Here is a 24,009-nt window from a genome sequence, read left to right as displayed (position 1 = left end):
CTGAGCCAGGTAAAACGTCTTTTTCCTGGCGCACCAGGTCATGAAGCTGGCTGTGTTCAACTGTCACCCTTAGAATGTTCGTGCAGCCTGTCTGTGGCCTGAGGGGTTGGTATGAGGGCTTAGAATGTTTGTGCAGATGGGCAGTGATGAGCAGTGAAAACAGTAAATAGGTAATACTGGTAGGTAATACAAGTGGAAGTGAAACACATATACACTTTGCCATGTGAGACGTCAGGTGGGGTTCCCCCCCCTCACACGCAGGTAACTTTCACTCTCTGTGCCTCACCCACTGTTACCACACAATACACATCCAGCTCATCCTCACACACCTCACTCTGCCCTCCCTCACATCCAACCACCACTTACCCACTTCCTCACCCATATTCACCACAGCTCTCTTTTACTAAAAGCGAGCAGGAGTTTGCCTTTTTCTTCTAAGAAAATTCATGGGGTGGGGGCGAACCAACACTACCGGCTCCACTTCTTTTGCACGTGGCCCTTTAAAAACCCAGGGAGCTGGCCTCGATCTGAGTGCCTCACCACCCTGCCTCTGCTGCCTGACTGGGATAGCCTGCTTGCCCCAGTTCTGCCTTACCCAAGCCAGGACTATGCGTGTCAACCAGCCTCATGGACAGCGGAATTTGCACTCTGGACAGTTCCGTTGTGGAATGGGAAGGGTTACCTTATACTAAAAAAACAAGACAGCACCATATAACGATGTGCATTGAAAAGGGAAAGAGGGATTCCATTTGACCACTCCAAAAGGCTATGCTAGGGATCATTGGACCTGCATGGACATCTGTGTGGGTTGCAGACTGTGATGAGAAGGACAATTGCCACAGCAACGCGTGACTGGGCCCACTAGTATTAACTATAACATGTTATGGATGTGCAGATTGTAACTAATCAAAGCCCAACTGAAAACTCTGTTCACTAGTTCAGTTATAATAACTCTTCCAAAGTGAAAAATGAACAGGCTGAAATATTCAGAAATCTTTGGATACAACTCTTCGTCTGGTGCCTAATTTGTGGTCACACATAGGATCATTGTGTGTTGCTGAGTATATTTGCTTATACTTTTGGAGGTGGAGAGAGGGGAGATTTTGCCTTCCAGACTGAGCTCTTCCATCTGCTCAGCCCAGTGACGTAGCACCAACAGGGATGAGTATGACACCCCGAGTATTAACAATACTTGTTCAAAAGCATTGGGGGATCAACCACCTCCCCATGCATTTTTAAGATGTCAGATTTTTCTGAGGGGTCCCCTAAGTTTGCAAAAAAAGCTATTTAGTGTCAGTGCGGACCTGATCCACAGATTTAGGTATTTGCAGATGGAGGCCACACTTGAGGAATAGATATATAGACGATGATGATGGTTTGATGTATTGTAATTGTATTACATATTGGTTAGTCACCTTTGGGTTTCTTTTGACCAGAAAGGTGGGATATAAATAAATAAAATTAAGGCAAATGCCATGTCATCCCCCCCCACACACACACACACACACACTTGCTAGGCAGTATCTTCTTTTGTTTACAAGAAGAGCTCTACTGGATCAGACCAGTGGTCACTATTGTTCAGCATCCTGTATCATACTGTTGCCTAACCAATTGCCCTGGAAGGCCAACAAACCAGTCATAAAAGGGTTCAATCAATAGAGGGAGAGACTACTGCTTCGCAACAGACAGGGCTCCATAAAGCTTTTTTAAAAAAAATTGTTGGCTAAGTTACTGGAACATGACAGAGTTACACATCATGTAGCATGTCACTGCAAGCTTACAAAAAAGGAAATGGAGAAAAATTCATATGATGATGTCACTGAGCGAGCAGTGAGGTGGGATGCTGGCCCCCTAATTTGTGCCCTCTCCAGATCCCATTCTTTACATAACCCATATAGAAATTGCCCCACATTCATTCTAAAGCATGGTGCCTGCCTGATGGCATTTAGCCAGTGTGGTGTAGTGTAATGGTTAAAAGTGGCAGACTCTACTCGGGACCACTGTGTTTGATTCCCCACTCCTTAATTTGAGCAGTGGACTCTAATCTGGTGAACTGGATTTGTTTCCCAGCTCCAGCACATGAGGCCTGCTGGGCTAGTCACAGTTCTGTCAGAACTCTCTCAGCCCCATCTTCCTCACAAGGTGTCTGTTGTGCGGAAAGGAAGGGAAAAGAGTTTATAAGCCCTTTTGAGACTCCTTACAGTTGAGAAAAGCATGGTATAAAAACCAACCCCTCTTCTTTATTTTTATATATTATTTAAACTTTTACATGTATGTTTGTATTTGCATGTGTAATGTTTATATATAATTTGTGTTTTGTCTCCTGTGCTATCTGCTTTCTTGGGTTGCCTTGCCAAGCATCTCCATCTGCCTGCTCTAAAATGGGGCTGCTTACTCCAGGCCATCTGAAATTTTAAAACTGGATCATTTGGGAAGGGCACAGTCCCTGAAAACTTAAGCCCAATTGCATGGGGGGTAGAGTTACAACCAGAAGTGTATTTTCCACTGAACCCAGTGGAAATGAAAAAACGAGCAACTCCTTCCAAATTGAAGGCCTAAAATTAATATAATTAATACAAAAACAACACATCATGTTCCATTAGAAAAAATATGAACAGAAATAGGGACCAGAGTCTATGAATGTTGCTGCTGGAAAGAGGGCAATTTGTACAAGGAACCTCTCTGCTCTTGTTGGGTTTTTTTTTAATATGCTGGAGGGTGGGAGGTCATGTTTCACTTGGGAAAGAGAGGCTTGTCTCTGCTACTCAAGGGGTGGCAGATTTATATTAGTCTGGAGTTGTGGAGACATTTGGAAAGCTGGGATAACAAAAGATGAAGTGAATTATCACTTAGGCAGCTGAAACGTGAAGCTGATTTTCCCAGCTTTGTTAAGAAAGGCACAAGGAAAAGATGGGGAGCCCCACCATGCAGCAGTCAACAGATGACAAATGTAAACAACAGCTCTCTTCTGCTGTCAATCATATACTGGAGCAACTAAAGGGAAAGTATGCCTGAACCTTGTACAGTTCCATTGGCACCAGGCATACTTCAGAGGGGAAGTATTCCTGAAAACGGCCAGTGATGAAAAGCCAACCTAATTAATAATGCAAGTCACTCAGTTGAAATTGGCAGCCTCGGGACCATTTTGCCGTGACTTTGCGGGGTGTAATTCAGGGAAGTGTGTGTACAGTGAGAGCAACCTCCATGTCTGCATTTCGACTACATGATATGCCTGTATTACTTTTCACTTGTAAGCTAAAGTCTGTTACTAAAAATAATATCTACTTTCACAAGAGCACTTTCTGTACAATCTCCCACTTCTCTTACACACACAAAATAAAGCTCATCTATGAAAATAGCCATGCCCAGGAAAGAGACTGGGTTCCTTTTCTTTAAACATGGACGTGATCAGACAATAATATAACTCAGGGCAAACCTATGTACTTCACCAGAAACAGTTACAGCTTTGCTGGAAGAGAAGTTCTCATTTGTAAATCATAAGATTAGGAAACAGAACGTACAAATGCTGTTGCAGATTTACTCCTTCAAGTAAACATACTTTATGCCTGTGTGATCTGAGACAATTCTAATCCGTTTCTGCTTTCTGTAAGATATTATATAAATATCCTACTTTATGATAAGAGCTGCTAAGACATGCTCAAATGCTTTGAGGTTATGGGTCCCATAGAAAAACCAAATGTCTTTATATTCCCTGAGGAAAGCATTATAGCAGGAGCATCTTAGCTTATCTTGTTAAGGTTGAAGCTAGAGGACACAATTATCTGTTCATCTGTGGGCACTTGTTCCTGTTTAATATCTTGAAGAATTTAATCTTATTTGAGAGAAAGCTTTGGAGAACTCAAGACAAGTTCTTTCTTGCCTAGTCCAACATCTACTCCTATAAAGTGAGCAAGAGATATCCATTCAAGGAGCTGTGCAGACATACTTTCAGCTACAAGCCTGCATCTAAAATTAATTGTATAATGTGCCCCTAAAATTAATTTCTCGCTTTGTTAATAGAAAGACCCCAACATGTTTTTCTGCAGTCTGCCTTAGAAGAAATAATTTAGTGCTGGAGAGAATCTGGTTAACTGCAGGCTTTTATATTCTCAAAGGAAGAATGGCCACTTAAAAAAAAACTTCATGGGTCCAGGGCATCTTGAAACATACCTTGCACTTAACACCACCTAATCCAGTTGTCTGTAACACAACCTGCATTCCATTTTAACACTCTCCCAAATTAAGTATGATCATATTCTGAAAATTACCCCCTTTTTCCCCCTACTGAACATTTCAGCTGTTGAAAAGATCTGGGAATTGAATTACTGTTTTTTTTTATATTTAGGTTGGTCCTAAAGAACACACACCTGTTGCATACATTGTGATCACCACTTGGTCCCCACTGAAGTTGAAGAATATGAATTGGGTGCATATCTTTGTTCAGGCCCACGGGCTTCATGCAATCAATGGCAAGCACTATATTACTGACTCCAACAGATAGGTAACTGATCAGAGAGGGGCCCTTTCTGCACAAACCTTTTAAAATGGGTTGAGGCAAAAAGTAAAACATTTCCTCCATGGAGTTACACATTGTTTTTTCACCCTTGCATCTGAAAACATTTTATTTCCAGCCTCAAAACGTTTAAAATGAATCTCCTTTTAAAACAAGTCTTTAGCCTGAAATGCCACAATGCTGCCACCTACTGGACAATGTGTATAGCCTGAGCACACCATTGGAAAATACAAATAGCTCAGAATACACAATTCACCAATAATTAACTTTCAGGGCCAAACTGTGTGAGATGCAAGAGCTCTCTAGTCTACGTGAGAAAGCTTAGTTTTTAAAGCCAATGGCACCATTTTAATCCAATTTGGAGACCCTTGTACCAGATTATAAACAAAACAGAAGGAGATCCAGTAACCAATCTTTCACACACAATGTTCGGCCTTTAGATTTTTTCCTGACATCTAAAGTTGGCCAAATATTAGTTATTCCTACACAGAGAGGTGCTCTTCAAATGTCACAGTAGTACTATGAAAGCCACTTTTCAATGGGTTTATTACAAGGCTTATGGTTTATTACAAGTAACTTATAAAGGCAATTGGGTGAAACCAAACAAACAAGTTTACATTTACTTGATAAGGACCTCAGAGAAGGCCTCCCCACTCATAGGGCAGCAGGCTTTTTGTGGTTGGGTAACCTCAGAGAAAAGCAGCTTCTCTGGCACAGCTGAAATGTTTACAAGATATCAGAGTCAAGCTGATAAGTTACAAAAAGAACAATCAACACAATATTGTAGCATGTCCCAAGTCCCTCACATGATTGTTTCAGGTTGCAGGATTTGTAGCAGTGCCCCATTCAAGGTTTTGATGAGTTGATGTTTAGCAGTAAAGGGGGGGGTGGGGGGGGAGGATACCTCTGTTGTTATTTCCCAGACCCTAAAAATACCCCTGCAATCCTTCAATGTTATATGAGCTTTTGGGGATCAGTGCCAGCCCCAAACCTGAGTGCTTTATCTGTATATATAGAGGTAGAGAAGGATTCTAGAAGCTGTTTTATCAAAAAGATCTTAGTTCTTTTTCCACTTTTGAAACTTCCATTCATGCTTCTCAGAGGTTCATTAGGAGGGTGGAGATACCTTTACCCTTTTCTGGAATGCCGAGAAAGAAAGGGGAAGCTGTCTGACTTGTGCTCACTGTGAGGACTCCTGGGCCTTTTTGCAATAAACAGCTTACCACAGATTTTTCCAGCGGTCAAACCTTTTTTTTCTTTTGTGCAGATGTCTATCGTTACTGCACAGCTGCATTTTGTTGCAGCAACTCATTACAATATTACATCCCTTCCATTTATAGTACTGAGAATCACCGAGCCAAAACAACTCCTGGAACAGGTGCCACTACCTGAAGGAACAGAAATGCATAGCCCACACCCCACACAAGGAACCACATTTTCTAGCCAAATTTGATCTGCAGTAATGCAGTCTCCAATCACATGCAGTGATTACTCCTAATACTCTTTTTCAACCACCCGCAGCTTCAAAATCACTTTCTGACTTAACATTACATCAGAAGTTGACAGGATTTGTTTGTATCTCTGCCAGAACATTAAGATTTCAAGTTCTATGTGAAATTGACAAAGCTGATCTAATCAACCATGCTAGTTTGTATCTCTACCTCAACATTACATCATTAGTTCAATATGACAAAGAAAAAATCCTTTTAAAATGGAGATGGAGGAGAAGGAGAAAATGACTGAAGGGGAGTTTGTGCAACTACAGAGGGCATAGATAAAGGCCAGGAGTTTGCTCAAAATGAACCCCCCCCCCACGCCCCACAAAAAACTAGTGGAGCAGTTGCCATTACCTGGAAGAATAGAAACATGGAGACCTCCAACCCACACACACATACAAAGAACCACATTTGGGGGCCAAATTAAGTGTTGCAGTAATACTTGATCCTTATTGTGGCAGTTCCTTGTCAATTTCCTCCCGCAAAAACAACTTCCCTTGTTTATTTCACTGGCTTCTACCTATAGACAAATTTACTTGATAAGAACCTCAGAGAAGGCCTCCGCACTCATTGGGTGGCAGGCTTTTAAATATCACTAAAGTGTGATTGGGTAACCTCAGAGAAAATCCTTAACATTACATCACTCATTTAAGATGAAATTGATCAATCTAATACAAATGACCTGGATTCTACTTTTGCCCTACCATTACAAAGAGAAAAAAATTAAAATTCCTTTCAAAAACAGATGAGGGGGAGGAGAAACTGGCTGAAGGAGAGGTTAAGCAACAACAAGGGGAAGTAGATGAGCCGGTGTTTAGCAGGGTGGAGAAATATAGACCATTTCAACGTGATCACACAGCCAAAGAAACCTTGCTTGAAAATGGATTTAAAAAAAAAATGCCATAAAAATGCTTGAAAAAAGTTCCAAACAGAAGAAAAAATGTAGCAAGATATATTGTAAACAACTTGTGCAGAAAAGTTTCTAATCTTCCAGTTTGGGAGAAGGGTAGATGACCTCAACTTCCTTATCTTCATGAGGCTGTGGGCATGCATCTCCCAAGCCTACCTTTCCTGTGCCTGCAGACTACCTTCACATTGCCAGGATTCTGTGGCAGCACATGAGCAGTGCTCAAGAGCAGTCCATTTTTTTCTGGCTTTTGTGAAGTTTGACCCCTTCAGAAATAAACAGGAAAGTGACTTGTTTTTGCAACTTGAGAGTTCCCCTGATCTTGCAGCATTTTGCTCTTGCTTATGGGCAGCCCAATTTAGCTGCCCCACTGATTGGCATCAGGCCACCCAATCTGGTATTATAAGGAATGATGTAGTATTATAACAGCGACTCTGAAAAATCACTTTACAGTTCTGCTTACTTTCTCACTCACTGTTCAATCGGAAAAACCTTGGTCCCCTCTTTGGCTAGATGAATGTCTCAGTGGGCTCTGATACATAGATTCCAAATTTCCTAGAGCTGGAAGGTCTTTTATGACATGTAGTTCAACCCCTTGTTCAATGCAGGAAATCCAAAGTTAATGCATTTCCAACAGTGAGATTTTTCAGGACCATCTAGCTGAGATGATACTGTTCTGCAGTGGCTTCAGTCTTTTGTGAAAGGTAAGTTCCAGAAGATTTTGTAAAGAGATGACAGTTCTTGGCTATGAGCCTAAGGTTTTGAAGGGTTTGTCTTTTCTTGGCAACAAACTGCTGAGAAAGGTTATTTGGAGTAGTGTCAACAATATGCTAATACTGACTTCACTTTATCTCTCTTTCCACCTCTTTCCAAGGAGGTGCTAGAAATGTTTGATCACTATCTGGAGGTAGCAAAGAAGTAGATATGAGCAAACAAATTTAAGAGACAAGGTGGAAATTCGATTATTTTCTCATCTAGGCTCAGGTCTACATCCAAATTTTGGGTTGGAGTTTCACATAAATTCCCCATGTAAAATTTTCACAGGTGGGAGAATCTCTGCAGCAGCACACGAAATGGTGGGTGCAACTCTGAAATTGACAAGACCTCAGTCGGCCAGCAGGCAGGAAAAAAGAACCATTTTAGCTGGCAAAGCTTGTGTTCTCCACACTGTAAGAACACAAAAGGCCAAAATAGATCTTTTTAAAACATCTTCAGAATGTTTTATTTCTGCTGTGTGGAAAGGACCTCTGTTTTATTTACAAAAGATACCATTCCATTTATGATTGAAAATCTAATACACAAGCTCTCATTGATACTCAAAATGTTATATTGCTACAAATCTCATATATTTATTGTTGGCTATAATTAGATATCACAACATATTTTCATATGTTCTTTTTGTGCTTTATACTTTTGCTTATGTATGCTACTAGATCTGGGTAAGGAGGATTTTTTGTTATGCAAACTAGTGAAAGAAAAAGAGGAAACTAATATTTCAATCATAAACCAATTCACAGCACATTGATTTCAATTAGAGTGGAATACATCTGCATAGGATTGCTCTGTATGTGCCTGACCGACACCACATGATGGCCACAGTCCAGTACCAGTTGCATAGCTGCCACAGGGTGGGGGGGGGCGCTGCACCCCAGGCATGCACCATTGAGGTCACATGGGGACGGAAAATCACCCACACACCTTTTCCCCTTCCCCCTCGCCCCGCCTTACCAGGCCTGGCAGAAACCACTGCTGGGCGCCCCTGCCCAGCTTTGCCCCAGCAACAAGGCTCCGTGGCCCAGTGCAGCCTGGCTGGGCTGGGCTGGGCTGGGCTGGGCTGGGCTGGGCAGGGTGGTGGCCCTGTCAGGTTGCTTTTTCAGCCGGCTGCTCTTTGTACCCAGCTAAACTAAGTGGGGGGGGGCATTTTGCCTCGGGCGCCATTCCCCCCCCCCCCCACACACACACACACACCACTGTCTGGTACTCAGGTCTTTCATTTCTTTTGGCAAGTTGCTCCCATTTCTCATCCTGCCCCTTTCTTGTTACCTTGTGCCTGTTGCTTGTTGTTTTCCCCAGGACCTCCTGATTGGACAGCTGATGCAAATTCCATGCAACTTAATTTTCAGACACACCCAATTTGGATCAGGAGAGGGCATCTATTTCTCCCCCTAGGCCACTTTCTCAGCCTGAAACAACCCAAGGGGGCCAGAGGCGGGGAGCAGGAAATATACCACTGTACTGATCCCACATAAGGCAATGAGAATTGGGTCATAAGGTCACATCCTCATGACACTTAAAAGGTCTCCATGCTTCAACTGTTGGTTGCTGTGTGGTTAAAGTACTGCTCTGTGGGCTGGTGCAGTTCCAAGTGCTGCAAGGCAGGGTGACGGGCTTCAGGAGTCCATCCAGTGCCATTTTCACCAGCAGCCTCCTCCTTCACCAGGTCTTGCATGTCCTAAGTCACTTGATCCCAGGACATGTGGCACCAAGGGAACCCTTTTCTTGCAGGGACATGGCTTCTCCTTAAACACGTTCTCTCTGTGAGGCTGAGGAGCTGGCTGTTGAGATGAGAATGACAGTTCTTCCATCTCTGTGTGGCCCTGGAATTTTGCCTGGTAAAAGGGTGCTAATCTGTTTGGGGCTGTTTGGGATTGTGGAATTGAACCCCTGCTTACCTGAATGGGCTAATTACGGCATCACAGCATAATGCTGTACAGGTGCTGTGACATTTTTCAGGCATGATGGATGGACGCCTTTTGTATGGGAGGGGATGTGGAATGGGTTGCCTGAAGATGACGGAGTGTTCCTGACACTACTGCTTGCTGACAAGTGGCTTTCATCCCTGTGCATTATGCAGACATTGTCAGCAGGTTTAATGATAGATAAGTAGCAACAGCATTGCTATCCATAAAAGTGGATGCTGACAATGTATGTGCGATCTCTTTTCTACTGCTTTAATTTTTTTCTAGCCTTTGCTGCTCAAATCCGAGGCACACTAGCTGCCGTTTCAATAAAAATGCCTTGCAGGCCACTCTTGGTCTCAAATGGTTCTTGATGTCCTCAGTTTTTAGGAAGCACTTTCTCAAACCAAGAATTCCGATCCAAACAAGAACTCAGTTCTACAATCTTTGCAGCAGTGGCATCGTGGTTAACAGCAGGTGTATAATCTGGAGGAACCAGGTTTGATTCCCTGCTCTGCTGCTTGAGCTGTGGAGGCTTATCTGGGGAATTCAGATTAGCCTGTGCACTCCCACACACACCAGCTGGGTGACCTTGAGCTACTCACAGTTCTTTTGAGCTTTCTCAGCCCCACCTACCTCACAGGGTGTTTGTTGTGAGGGGGGGAAGGGAAAGGAGTTTGTAAGCCCTGTAGAGTCTCCTTACAGGAGAGAAAGGGGGGATATAAATACAACTCTTCTTCTTCCTTGTATGAAAATGCATGATATCGGCAGATAATATCCTGCTTCTGCTGAGTTTTATGAAGAGATAAAACCTGTCTGTTAGCTATTCTCCTGCTTATTCCACGACCCCATTGATGTTAATAAATGAAAGCTAAGCATGAGTTTAGTACTCCCACTAAAATAACTAGGACAAAAGTTATTTTTTAAAATAAATGTTATATTACTTTTTCATGTATAAAACATCAAGAATATAAAAGATAAAGGACAGTAAATACCAAGAATAAGATACAGGCTGATTATGCACAATGTGCTTGCTGAGAGATGGGGGGCAAATGTCCATCATGACAAGATTTGTTGTAAGGACCAGTTTTCTGGGGCCCCACCAGTCCGAATATACCAATATTTTTTTAAGGGCTATTTTCTTCTTTCATCTGGTTGCTGCAATTAACAAATACAAAATCATTCTTGTAATTTCCTTGGTAAGTTCTTTGGAACGATACCTAGTAACATGGTCTTTGCATCCATTTGAAATTTTATTTTGAGTATCCTTTGCATTTTCAGCGTGTATTTCCTTCCAAAACATTTTCACTTTTTTATGTGACCACTACGTGGAAGCAGAAATAGACAGGTTAGATTTTACAGCCAGTAGTTCCTATCCTTTAATCCCTATCATAATTCAGGGTAAACAGCTAAAGTTAGGTATTTATATGATAAATTTCCCCATACTGTATGGTGTTCTGTTGGTTAAGATTCCCACCCTTACCATCACCTTTTCAGAAATCATCTTCTGGGGAAAAGTGACGATCCACCTTTGGAAGTGCCTTGTATTTTCAATTCAAAAATTCCAACATATTTTATTATCTCAATTAGCTAAATAGTTAGTTAAAAGCAGTGCAATCCTGAGAGCTCTTTCCCAGAATTATACCCATCAAACAGACTGAGTAGGATTCCAACTAAATTAGTTCAGGATTGCTTTCTTACAGTGCAATCATAAGAAGAGTTACTCTAGTCTAAACCCATTCATTTCAGTGGGCTTAGACTGGAATTAACTTTGCACAGAGTTGCACTGTTCAGCCACTAAAAATATCTTTCATTTATTTATTTCCCTTCCAAAATTAAATCCTGGATGTAATTATTTGCCTTCACAAAACATACGTTATGCATTTTTGTTTCTGCCACAAGAGGTTGCTATACCTTCAACATAGTTGTTTACAACCAGTTACAACCACAAATAATACATTCAGCAAGAAGTTATTTATGCTGCTTGAATTTGACATGTCAAGTCATGAAAAGCATTTCAGGTTAAAATTCTGCAATTGATAGATTGGCATCTCAGCCTGCTTTTCATGCTCCCTAAAATAGTCTACACCTCATGCCCTATTTCCATATTCATCCACCCAAAATTAAGCTATGTGACATGACTGGGTGTGTAGGAAGGAAGGAACGAACTGTTTTTACAGTGTTCCTGTTGACCTATAATAAAATCTAATGCATATGATGATTTCATTTTATATTCACTTGAAAGTCATCACTATGTTTATACTAATACTATGATATATTTTTTAAACTGTAAATTAAAGACTATGTCTAGGATATCCTTCAGCAACCAAGTAATGGAACAGTACATTGCAACTAACTAAACTGAATCATATGGAAGCAAATTTCAGAGGGATCGGCAGAAGGGAGGGATGTGCAATTGGAGTTCTGAGAAGAATCCCCTTCAGAAAGTGAGTGCTGCAAATCTGAACAAAACTATTTCTGCCATTTCAGCACAATTCAAAAGCCTACTGATGTGCCAGTTGCTCCCTATGTCTACTGTTCTTTCCCCAAGAAGCAAAAATCTGCAGCATTCTGAGTTACAGTACCCAGAGTTTTTAGCATTATTCCCAGCCAGTTAACTTCAGAGCCAGATGCAGAAAACACTGCAGTGTAGCCAGGCAAGGCAGGGCAGAGCAGAAATGATTCCACCCCTCACCTGTGTGATCAGTTTTCATTTACAGTCTTCCCACTCCCACCTGAGGATCCCAGGAGTTAGGGAATTTCATTCCAGTTGGCAGGGCAAAGTGAAATTGGGGAAGCAAATTACCAGTAGAATGTGTGATATCAATAGAGTTATTCCAAGCCACAAAAATAGAGGCCTTCACAATCTTAACAAGAATATGCCAACAAATATAGAAAACAAAACAATGGCCTAGAGATTAGAAATGCTCACTCTGCATTTCAATTCTGAAAAAGGGGACATCAAAGACTGCAGCAACTATCAAACCATTGCATTAATTTCTCACACAAGTAAAGTGATGCTAGAAATGTTACAACAAAGACTATTACTGTATGTTCAAGCTAGATACAGAAAAGGAAGCAGCATTAGAGATCATATTACATTAGTTATTGGATTTTCAGAAGAAAATCATGTTGTGTTTCATAGGTTACAGCAAAGTTTAGACTATGTGGATCCTGAAAAGCTATTGTTGGTTTTAAGAGAAATGGATGTGCCATAACATCTGATTGTTTTGATGTGAAACCTGTTCTCTGGACCAACTGGCAAAGATGTCAGAAAAGAATGTATTTTATCTACCTATCTGTTCAATATGTATCCAGGATATATAAGGAAAGCTAGATTAACTTTAGATGAAGGTGGAGTGAAAACTTCAGGAAGCAACATTAACAATTTGAGATATGCAGATGACACCATATTACTGGAAGAAAACAGTGAAAACTTGAAAAGACTACTCATGAAAGTTAAAGCAGGAAGTGCCAAAGCAGGATTACAATGGAACATCAAGAAGACAAAATTAAAGACTACTGGAGAAATACACAAGACTTGTTATTCTTTGGCTCCATCATCAAGCAAAAAAGGAGAGTGCAGTCAAAAAATCAGAAGGAGACTGAAATTGAGAAGGGCAGCCCTGAAGGAGACAGAAAAGATTCTTAAGGGTAAAAATGCACCACTGGTGACCAAGATCCAGATAATGCATTTCATCATATTCCCCACTACTACATAAGTGTGTAAAAATTGGACAATGAAGAAATCTGAAAGGAAGATGACTAATTTGAAATATGGTGTTGGAGGAGAATTTTACACAAATAGACAAATAAGTGGGTTGTACATCAAATCAAGTCTGAACTCTCCCTGGAAGCTGAAATGACTGAACAGGCTACTGTACTTTGGTCACATTATGGGAAGACGAGAGTCAATGGAAAAGACATAAAGCATCAGGGAAAGTGGAAGAGCCAATCTGAGAAAGACTGACTCAGTCAAGGAAGTCATGGCGCTCATTTGCAAGATGTCAGCAAGGCTTTAATAGGATGTTTTGGAGGTCATTAATTCACAGGATCACCATAAGTTGGATGCTCAGATATCACTTACTCATTCTCACTCATTCATGAATCTGGAAGGGTAATTCTGGCGTGCTCCACAAATGGACTCTACATATGAAGTTAAAGACAGCCTACCAATTGGACGGGAAATCAGAAAAATCAGACATTTATACATTTCCTTCTCAAAGCCAAACTAGAAAAGTTGGTTGTAACTGTGTGAACGAATCTCCTTTTTTGACTGGTAAATGGGAGCTAAAATCAAAGTGGAAAAAATAAGCTTAACCTTTTCTGTGCCATTTTCAAACTCAAGCAGACCTCCCAAACTGCTATTTGCTCCATAGGGGGAAAGTCAAGATATAGTTGCCAGTCCTCACCCTCCTAACTATTTGTGGCAGGTTCAAGCAGCCTCTGAACTATGTTGAACAGGTTTTCCTGGTTTTTCTTTGACTGAGCTGTTTTGATGGTAGTGTGTATGTTTGTCTTCTATGCCTTAGGAACTCCAGAAAGGTGAAGGGAGCCTTTTTTAATCCCTTGGCAAATCCCCCTTTTCAAGGCACCCGAAAACTGAGGCAGGTTCAACAAACAAAAGTAAAATTTATTGAACAAACTACATGGGATCAGGAGATATTTCTATGGATTGAAATCAGGAAGAAATTCAGTATATGTAGACATCAGTTTTGGCACAGACAGAGTTTTTAATCAAGCTTTGTAAGCTTCCTCAGTTGCTTAGATATTATGAGAGGATCTTGACTTTAAGATTGTACACTTAGATGAGACTGGATTCACAATGACTTTGGGTTCAAACAGGCTGGTACCTTACCACACAGTACACATACAGCCTTGACAGTGTTAGCTCCCCACTTTATATAAATCTCCCTCCTGAGGTAACTATAGCAGAACACTAATATGCCATACTGAGGTTAATTTTGTTTTGTTTTTTACTACTTGGGTTGCAAACAGACCCTGTCCCCCTACCCCACCCCGGGACTATTTTCAACAATAGTTGTTTAGCTACCACGGGATGGGGGGTGCTGCACCCCGGATGTGTGCCATTGGGGTCATGTGGGAGGTGGAAAATTGCCCCCACACCCCTCGCCCTTCACACCTGCCTGGCCCCGGCCCACCAGCCAGGCCCCACAGCCTGGAGCAGTTTGGTGGGACCACAGGGTTGGACTTGGTGGTGGCCCAGCCAGGCTGCTTTTTCAGCCGGCTACTCTTCTGTAAATGACTGAACTAAGGTAAATGGGGGCAGGGACATGGCAGGGGGGTGAAGGGCAAGCACGGACACCATTTGCCTCAGGCACCATTTCCCCCCCACCTATGACACTAACCACCACACTTAGATCTTTTGGAGGAAAAGGTTATAATTCTCAACATGGTATCATGTGCAGATACTTAAATATACTGATCAGGACCTAACTGTTGCCAGAAATATAACCCTGAAAGAGGACACCACAAGGAAAGGTCAATCTAAAAATAGCATAAAGAAATAATGTGGCTGTCTTTATTCCATATGGATTTGTAGCTACTGTGCCCATTCTGATGCAACATTATTGTGTTGCGTTGTTCTGCTGGAAACAGCCTTAGATTTGAGAAACTTAGATTTGAGAAACACTTCCAGTAGTAGCAATTAAAATATATCCATGCTTTCAGAATACATGCTTTAAGTTTATTTACTAGCATTTGTTCATGTGTGAATGGTAAATTGTGAGTCCAAATAAACAAGTCAATATTAAGAAAGCTGAAATTTCATACACAGGTAGTCCAAGATTCTCTAATTATTAAATAAGCCTCAACTTTTGTATACCTTTGTTGTAAAAATAGTTTATTAATAGTACTCCAAAACTGCAAAGCAATTCTCACATGGTTATGAAGCCAAAATTTAACAGATGCATAGTTCAAGCCTCCTTCTTTACTACAAAAGTTGTGTAGTTGTGTAATTACACAAATATTGTGTAACTGTGTAATGGGAGGACATTAATTGCATGCCAATTAATTTTACACTTACCACGCTAAAGACACTCCTTTATTTTTTTTTTAAAAAAAACCATTCCCTGTAGCTGTGGGAAACCCATCTAGTTTGGCCCAGAAAAACCCACATTCCCTTGCATGCTGCCCCATTCATTTCAGTTATGGACCAGCTACCACCTTTCAAAGTGACACAGATGTAGAATCTGTGGTCAGCTGTTTATATTCACCTTCATTGCATTCAGTTTAATTTCTTCTGAGGACCACGTCAAGAAGAAACAGTAAGAAATGAAGTAGACAAGAACAGACTTTTGCCAACACGACTCTCATGACTTTTCCACCATAGTGGCAGCTGATCCACTGTATCCCTCAATAAACACAGGAAGTAGAGATGGCTAGCTAAAAATCTCTCAGAAAGCCTCAAGGTAGCACAGGGATTTCAACCCAAATTTCCTTATGTAGGTCCATCTACTATATTACTCCAAGGATTTCTGTGTGCATTCCATTTGCAATCTTTGTACACAAGGAAGCCATGTACACTACTAACACACACTTGCAGGTCCAGGGCAGCAGTGGTCAGCAGCACCAGCTAAGTTTATGACTTGATTGCCAAGATCACAGTTACCTACAGAAATGGCACTGCTGGGTGTTGGCATTGTGCCGAACAGCATGACACTGCATTGCAAAAGCTGTTTTGCAATGTGGTCACAAGGGATACAGTTCTCAATCGGAACAGATGTAAGTGCTAAGAACATGAGTCAGACACAGTCACGTTGAGATTCCGCAGGACTTGTAATATGTGCTCATGGCATACTCCTTTTCCTTATATCCGCTTCCAGTCTCTGGTAGTTTAACGTATGTTAGGAATTCTGTGTTTGGTTTGCTTGATGAGAACCCCATCTGTTTCCTGTTGACAATCTTTGTTTTTCATGCACTTGCTGAGCCTTTTCAAATTCAGTAATGTGAAGTACTATTTTTTATTTCTGGTGGCAAAGAGTTCCACAGGTCAACTGCATGCTGTGCAAAGTTTATTTTCACTTCAAGTATGCTCTCATCCGCATATCACGGGAAAGGGATTTCCATTCATATTACACACATTCCCCACAACTGGACACTTGAAAAAAATTGTTTATCAGGACTTCAGTACTTGGTGACCTGCTTAAGAAAGGACGTAAAAAAATATCAGTGCCTGTACAAATGGGACTGCCATCAGCTCAGAATGTCAGGGTTTAACTACATCCTGTTTGTTGCATTAGTTCACTTGTTTGTTCTGGTTTTCCAGTGTTCTCTGCAGTCACATAGCAGCTGGGGGAACTGCTTCTGAAAATAAAAGGACAGCACCATGGGGGGGGGTGGGTGGGTGGAGAGACAGTTCTATCAGGCAAAAACCATGGTGGGGGAATTGTTTTGCCAAAGGGTCATTATATTACCCCCACTTAAGTTGCCCGTACAACAGAAGAAAATGTCCTGTTCTTTTTATGGAAGCTTAATGAGCAGTTGAAGCTTTTTAAGGCATGAAGGCAAATGACAGCACCTGATAAATTGCATCCCCTTGAGCCTGTATTAAAAGAGTAGGGCATTTTTCTCCAGGCACGTTGGCAACCCTATGAATTAAGGGTTTGTTTAGATTTCATTCACTGACAAGCCTCAATGAAGTTATTTTTTGTGCTGCACCTGAGATATAAGATTGAGAGCAAACATCCTTTTTAAATACACAGCACACATGCACGCGTGCGCACACACATCGTCTGAAGAATGCACTGCTGGGCTGACAGATGCTTCTATTTAGGGTTGACAACTCTAGCTTGGGAAATTCCTGAAGATTTGGAAGAGGGAGGAAGGAGGTCAACAGCGCAGCCCTGGGTTAACTTTGTCAAGTCTGTAAAGCCAGGAACGTGGCGAGCTATGCAGCTGTGCCCTTTCATACAGCAGATCCTGAAATACAGAGCCATTCATTAATGCTGCAGCATTCTTGCATGACTTAAAATCTGCAAAATGAACTGTTGGAGCACGAACTAATCCAGGCAGTCGTGTGCTGATCTCTTTAAAAAGCAAGACACCGAGAAGAGGGGAAACTCCTCCTCCAGGGTGTCGGCCCTTGAATGTGTGCCGTTTCTGGCTCATAAAAGCCGGCGCTGCCCTTGCAAAAGTCGTCTCTTTCTAAGGCTCTTGGACGGGCGATTTCGGTTCGGCGAGAGGTAGGAAGGCCTGGAGAATGGCTCAGGAGTTTGTGGCGAGTAAAATCCGACGCGACAAGGTGACCGTGTTTGGGAAACCCTCCTGTCCTTATTGTCACATGGCCGTGGAGCTCCTGGAGGGACTTGGGGTCAAGAACTTGGAATACGTGGACCTCACCACCCGGGCGGATATGGCCAACATTCAGGACTACATGCTGCGCACCACGGGCGCCAGATCGGTGAGTTCCCCCCTTCTACTCCTTCTTTAACTTCTTTCCAATGCGTGAAACCTAAAAGGCCTCTTCCAAAATAAGGCATAGGGCACTTTTCACAGTATGACAGCTGTAAACTGCAGCCAAGAAAAAACATGCACGACGCAGTGTTTTAATTAGAAGCAGCGTTGCCAGTTCCCCTTCTCTGTGCCGCACGCTCCGCAAATCAGGAAGCTACCCATCTGCAATAAAAAGAAATGCGCAACACAGAAGCTTTACGCAGGGGTGAATGTCTTGGTTGGGTAAAGCTGATATACAAAGTATCCCTTCTGTCCTGAGAATGGGCGGTTCAACCCTGCTCTACACTTTCCCCCAACCCTCATATCCTATGGAAACGAATACTGTTTGATACTGGCTGGGTTGTGCCTTGAGCTTTTTTCAAGGTATGCTTCAGGTGGAGTGGTTGCACCGGATTGATAATGTGTGTTTGCCAATAATGTGTACCTTCTGGAGCAGAGCAGCTTCCAGTCCTTCCCGTGAATGGGGTGCAAGAGAGAGTGAGTCCCCTTGTGAGGCGGGAGCTCTGCAGTTCTGCCTTGATGCACTACCTTGGAATTGGTTTTGAGACTAAAATTGCTAGTCCACACTTCTGAATGTGGCATTATAGTCATCACTTTTTATTGGATTCTCTTGTGTGGTCCTGACAATCCATTTGTAAAGGATGCAATATTGCAGTATCCACCGATGTGTGGATGCAGCCTTGGTGTGAGATGGCAGCTGCAGCTTCTTTGAACTGCGATGTGCAGTCCTTGTAGTGGCATTTTATTAAGAACATGCAGCATCTGTGGGGGAGGATGGAGAGCTATTCGTTTGTATGTTGTAATACAGAATGCTGAGTAATTGCTGCCTATTCCAGTCGTCTACATGCAATGGCTCTCTTTCACTGTGTGACTCCCAGATATAACTAAACACTTGGGGGAGTTCAAAATACTGTTTAACTGAAACAGCAGTGTTTGCTATATGTTTTGTGTCATTCATGATAATGTAGCTGTACAGTAAGATGGAACAGGGCGCTGTTCCTGCCCCCCAGCAGTCCTGCAGGACTGTCATCGTAGTAAAGCTTGGCATTTGCTTTTTTAAGAGTTGGGTCCAGATTCCTTGAACCCAAAGTGGGTTTCCTGTAGCTGCTATGTGACTGCAGGGAATGGCTATTTAAAAAATAAGGGACAGCCCATTAGGGCTTGGAAATCACTTGGAGAGGAGGAAGAGCTCTATCTCCCCCACCCTATTTTCCTGCATCAAAACAGCATTGGGGGTGGTGGTGGGGAATATACATTTCCCAGCTTTTGAAGTCTATTGAAATGAATGGTGAAAGCCTTCCTACTTGTTTCCTTTCTTCGCTTTCTATGGGATTTGCTCAAGATAACTTCATGGGGAATAGTTATATTTATATTTATATTTATAATTTTGACATTTATCTTTAAATATCAAATATAAAAATCAAATATTTATCTTTAAATATCGAATTTGATATTTATCTTTATAATTTTTCTAGGACCTTAAGCTTAGTGGTGATGGATAGGATTCATTCTGCCTTCCAGAGACAGAAGTGGCGCGTGCTGGGTTAGCATGAGCCATGCTATTACTAAGAGCTCTGTCCAGCAAAAAGGGGACCATTAGGATGGCTCATCTATTCTATCCTCTGTAATAACTAGGACTTCATTTATGCCTCATGGCAATTCAGGTTCCACTGCTATACACATATTTTCATGAACTTAAATATCTTAAGAGTAAAAAGAAGTGTCAAGGGTTGTATCCTATGGCCTTAGTCATATGGGTGTCATCTCGGAGGTCAGCTGATTTTTCTGCTCTATTGTTCTGGTAACCCTCTTTTGAGCTTTAGGAGTCAGGGTTTCCTGCTGTGTTCGTTTTTGATGTTAACATCTGCTTTTCTAGGTCCCACGTATTTATATTGGAGAAACTTGTATTGGTGGTTATGACAACCTGAAAGCTTTATATGACAGTGGAGAACTCATTCCAAGATTAAAGCAAATTCATGCTTTGTAATAATTTTGAGGTAAGTTATTGAGAAGAACTGTACTTCTGGTGTGTAAAAAATGGACTCTAGATACTGTTGTAATGACACAGTACGTTCATGTGGGTGTTCCTTTTGAAATTAAGCTCAAAGTACAGTATCATTCTGACAAGGTTTGTTATGAAAAATAAAAATAAATCAATAAAAATGGGATAAAAGTAGCACAGAAAGAGATAGACCAGCAACAGTGACTAAAGTGAAAATTATGGAAGAAATATATATAAAATAACTCCCATGAGTAAAAGTCCCATGAAAAACATTCTCCTCTCCTCTGTTTTATCTTCACACAACCTTGTAAGGCAGGTTAGGCTGTGTGTGTGACTGGCCCAAGGTCATCCAGTGAGCTACCATGACAGAGTGGGGATTTGAACCCAGGTTTCCCTGTCCTAGTCTGACACTTTTATCGCTATACCACACGGAATCTCCTTTTGGGGTATTTTCTCCTTTAGGTATTTTCTAGGGTTTATACCCTGTCATTTCATTATTGTTCTTATACTATGCTGGTCTCAATAGATATTCTAGATATCTAGATATTCTCAGGAGGTCCTGAGTGGTAGCAGCAGGTTACCAATGGATTTCCTAGGGTAATTTTAGCAAGGAAAAAAGCCATTGCCCATTTCCTGAAGGAGGTCTGGTTAGGTGCCAGGCAAACAAAATATTCCACAATAGATGCACTGCCACTTAAGGAAGCTGTGTATGGATGCCACCCACATCACTTCCAAGGATAAGGGGAAACAGTACAAGGTTAATGGTGCACTCCAGAGGGGGAGTGTGGATCTACCTATTGAGGATCCACCTATTGAGATGACATGGATCCACCTATTGAGATGACATGGGACAGCATGGCGGATTTGCCCTCCCCAGGGCATTTACCCCAGCAGAGGGGCAAATCCACTGGTGGGCTGCTGCTACAACCCTCCAAAGTGGTCAGATGTGGCACAGAGCAAGGCCATCCCAGAGCCGTGATCATCCACAGTGACCAGACGTGGTGTAGCAGGGACATTCCATAGGTGTGGCCAAGGAAGGAGCTGACATTAGTTGGCTTCCACCCAGCATTTGCCTGCCAGAACACCAGCACCAGGAACCCAAAGAAGGACTTTTCAGCCCTCTTGGAAGAGACAGGGTAGTGCTGAAGAGGTGCTGCATCCTGCTGATGGGGGTTTTGAATTGGACTGTAAAGGTGAATCTTTTAATTTGCAGGTAGGCTAGCTGGCAAGGTAGTCCAATAGTCCACAGGGTTCTATTGGTTGACAATGCAACCCTTTTCTTGTGTCACCACAAATCAATTGCATATACATAGTTGCTTACAGAAACAGCTTAACACATGGAGTGCCACCCATGTCATGGCATTCACTCAATCTGATTAAGGACTGTCATGGCATAAACAGTTCCTGGTCTGGAATACATATGGGGTTGGCTTAACACTTGAGACTTGTGGAAAGTAATTTGAATAATTTCTAGCTGCAGACAAGAAGGCACTAAACTGCACAAACCATTGACATCCCATGAAACCACCCACAATATTAGAATGCATAAACTTCCCAGTCTGGTGGTCAAATAAACTTTGTTTGCCTAGAAACCTAGGATTTTTCTAGATTTCCTCGTGTTTTCTCCACTGCTTTTTGAGGAAAACCTCTGGTGACTTCAACTTCTTTCTCTTTCACAGCAGAGGTGACGGGAGACGGGGACTACCTCCTTTTGCAGCTGAAGACTTGGGAATACAACTAGTCACATCTACTTCAAGATCCATATTCATTCAGAGAATTGGTGACAGAGGGCTGCACATTCTAGTAATTATTTACCTTGCTAAGAATATTGCTATAACTTATCTCTTCAGCATGTCTTTCTGAAAATGGAACCAAAAGAAGCAGCCCACTGTAATAAAATGCATCTTATTTTCTTACAGTTCAAAAATCTCTGGCTCAAATGCATTCCCCTTCATTTGTCAATATCTCTTGTTAACTCTTTCTGCCCTGTCCATCCCCTCCTCCTTCCATTTATCCATGACTACCTTTTTCCTCTGTGGCTTTAAATAACTCTATCTCCTTCATTCTTGCCTAGAGACAGTTCCTTTGTCCCAAGAGGAGTGAGAACTCTGCCTCTGTGTGTCATGCCCCATCATTTGGAGAGCTATAATACCAGTCTGGGACATATTTCCTTGCTTCATGTTTTCTCTATCAATCTCACCACCTCTCTATCCAAACAAGAGTTACCATGTGTGTTCCCACTTTCCAACCTGTCTTTTTTAGCCTCCTATCTTTTACGCAACAAAAAGATCCAAGGGCTGGAAGACCTTTGGCAGCCCTGTGAAATCACTGGACACAAAATGAGCCTGCTGGGCAGGCATCATATCAGTGTTACTGTGTAGTGCCTGACATGTAAAAGGTTAGAAATAAAATATATAACATGAATTATCTTGGTTTTCATAACTGACTTCTTGAAATAACTGGGTTCCTTCTATTAAAAGCAATTTTGTGAATAAGATAACTGGCATAAAGTTGTCCATAAGCTGAACAGATAAGAAAATGCTTTCCCAGGGTTCTACCCATCAGCCTTATCCATCTGTTGCTGGACTACATGGCTTCAGACTTCAAAGTATGAGAAATGAACACTTACCCCATTTTTATATTTAAAAAAGTGAACTTCTCTGCACAAATAAAGCTAGCAGACCATGAAGATTGTTTTCTGTAAAAAAACAACAACAACCATTCAACACCCCCCTCCCCCCACAGACACACACACACAATTGGAAGTTATGTCAGTGCATTATGGGAGATGTTGTTTCTAAATTTTATCCTTTAGCAATTGGGTCATATTTGTAAAAATGTATCTGATCCAAAGTAATCCTTGTCACAGGCACAAGTGACAAGTGTCATTATCTTGGAAGAAACTTCTTTTTAAAAAATTACATCTCATTTCCTTTCTCTTTTGTCTCTGCGCACCTTCCAAGTCTGTCATTAACCAACATGAACAACTTAAGTATTTGGTATCAAACAAAAGAATGCAAAACCAATAGTGTGAAACAATTTCACAGACTGTTAAACTGGGCTGGAGGGTGGGTTTGTTTTGCTTCATCAGGTCCAAACTTCTGTCATGACTTCTAATTTGAGTGTTATTTTTAAGACTTTTTCAATTAAACCTGTTGGGTGCATTAAGAACAGTATCTCAAATAAAAGAATTTAAAAATTATACACACATGCCTCAGTCTTTGGAAAATAGGTTTTAATATTGTTTGAAAAAATTACAGAATCTGTTTAGTCAGAAGAGACCCTGCGGCAAAAGATCGTGTGTGTCATGGAAAAGAACATGGCTTTCAAACCACTTTAAGTTATCTTTTTCCTGCTCAGTAAATCAAAGAATGTTTGGGGAAAATGCTGAAGTTCAACTTAGTATAGCAGCAGATGGACTTTTAAGTAGAGCCTAGTCTTTTCTCAGGGACTCAAGTAAACTTCATTAGCTAAGAGAGTCTTATGTTTTTTTAAATACTCTTTTAAAATTCACATGACTCTGATGGAGATTTAAAATACATTTTCATACTAAATCAACATTTTCTTGCCAGCTGGGCAAAATACAGAAGGACCCAGCTTTTCTTTTCACCTATAAACATCACCAAAGTTTGTGCTTTATTATTGTAACTTCTTGACCATTTAGCTTTGTTTCCAAGATTTTCTGTCTTAAGTACTCAGCAGGATTGGAATGGTGGTGACAAAAGTTAATATTATCATATGGGTTAGTACCTAAAAGTCATTCCTGTGAGAACAATCATGGGAAGGACAGTAATCCTGTGGAGAACTTCTGTTGTTATTGAAGCTACATCATACAGACCTGTATCAAAGGACAGAGTTATATACCATGTTTGTGAAATCATTAGACCAAACTGTTCAACTGAAAATTATGTAGTTGGAAAAGAGCTTTTAATAATTTT

The 24,009-nt window shown here is 41.5% G+C and overlaps 2 protein-coding genes across 3 annotated transcripts in view; one reads left to right on the top strand and one right to left on the bottom strand.

Moving 5' to 3' along the window:
* Positions 1 to 17,395: 17,395 nt before the first annotated feature.
* On the top strand, positions 17,396 to 23,275 carry GLRX (glutaredoxin). Of its 2 annotated transcripts, none has more exons than XM_048504551.1 (3): positions 17,396 to 18,016; positions 19,946 to 20,066; positions 21,754 to 23,275. In XM_048504551.1, the coding sequence occupies exons 1-2, from the start codon at positions 17,816 to 17,818 to the stop codon at positions 20,054 to 20,056; spliced, it is 312 nt and encodes a 103-aa protein (XP_048360508.1). In that variant the 5' UTR covers positions 17,396 to 17,815; the 3' UTR covers positions 20,057 to 20,066; positions 21,754 to 23,275. The 2 variants fall into 2 exon arrangements, with proteins under 2 accessions (XP_048360508.1, XP_048360507.1); XM_048504550.1 differs by having other exon boundaries at positions 17,397 to 18,016; positions 21,751 to 23,275.
* Positions 23,276 to 23,289: 14 nt separating this feature from the next.
* The window catches only part of RHOBTB3 (Rho related BTB domain containing 3), a 38,935-nt gene continuing 38,215 nt past the window's right edge, over positions 23,290 to 24,009 (bottom strand). The window contains exon 13 of the mRNA XM_048504549.1: positions 23,290 to 23,909. Within this exon, the coding sequence (XP_048360506.1) occupies positions 23,815 to 23,909 (95 nt within the window). The 3' untranslated portion in view covers positions 23,290 to 23,814. The remainder of the gene's footprint in view (positions 23,910 to 24,009) is intronic.

The sequence above is a fragment of the Sphaerodactylus townsendi genome, linkage group LG07 (genome assembly GCF_021028975.2).
Source record: "Sphaerodactylus townsendi isolate TG3544 linkage group LG07, MPM_Stown_v2.3, whole genome shotgun sequence".
Taxonomy (NCBI): Eukaryota; Metazoa; Chordata; class Lepidosauria; order Squamata; family Sphaerodactylidae; genus Sphaerodactylus; species Sphaerodactylus townsendi.
This window is presented reverse-complemented; position numbering and strand designations above follow the sequence as displayed.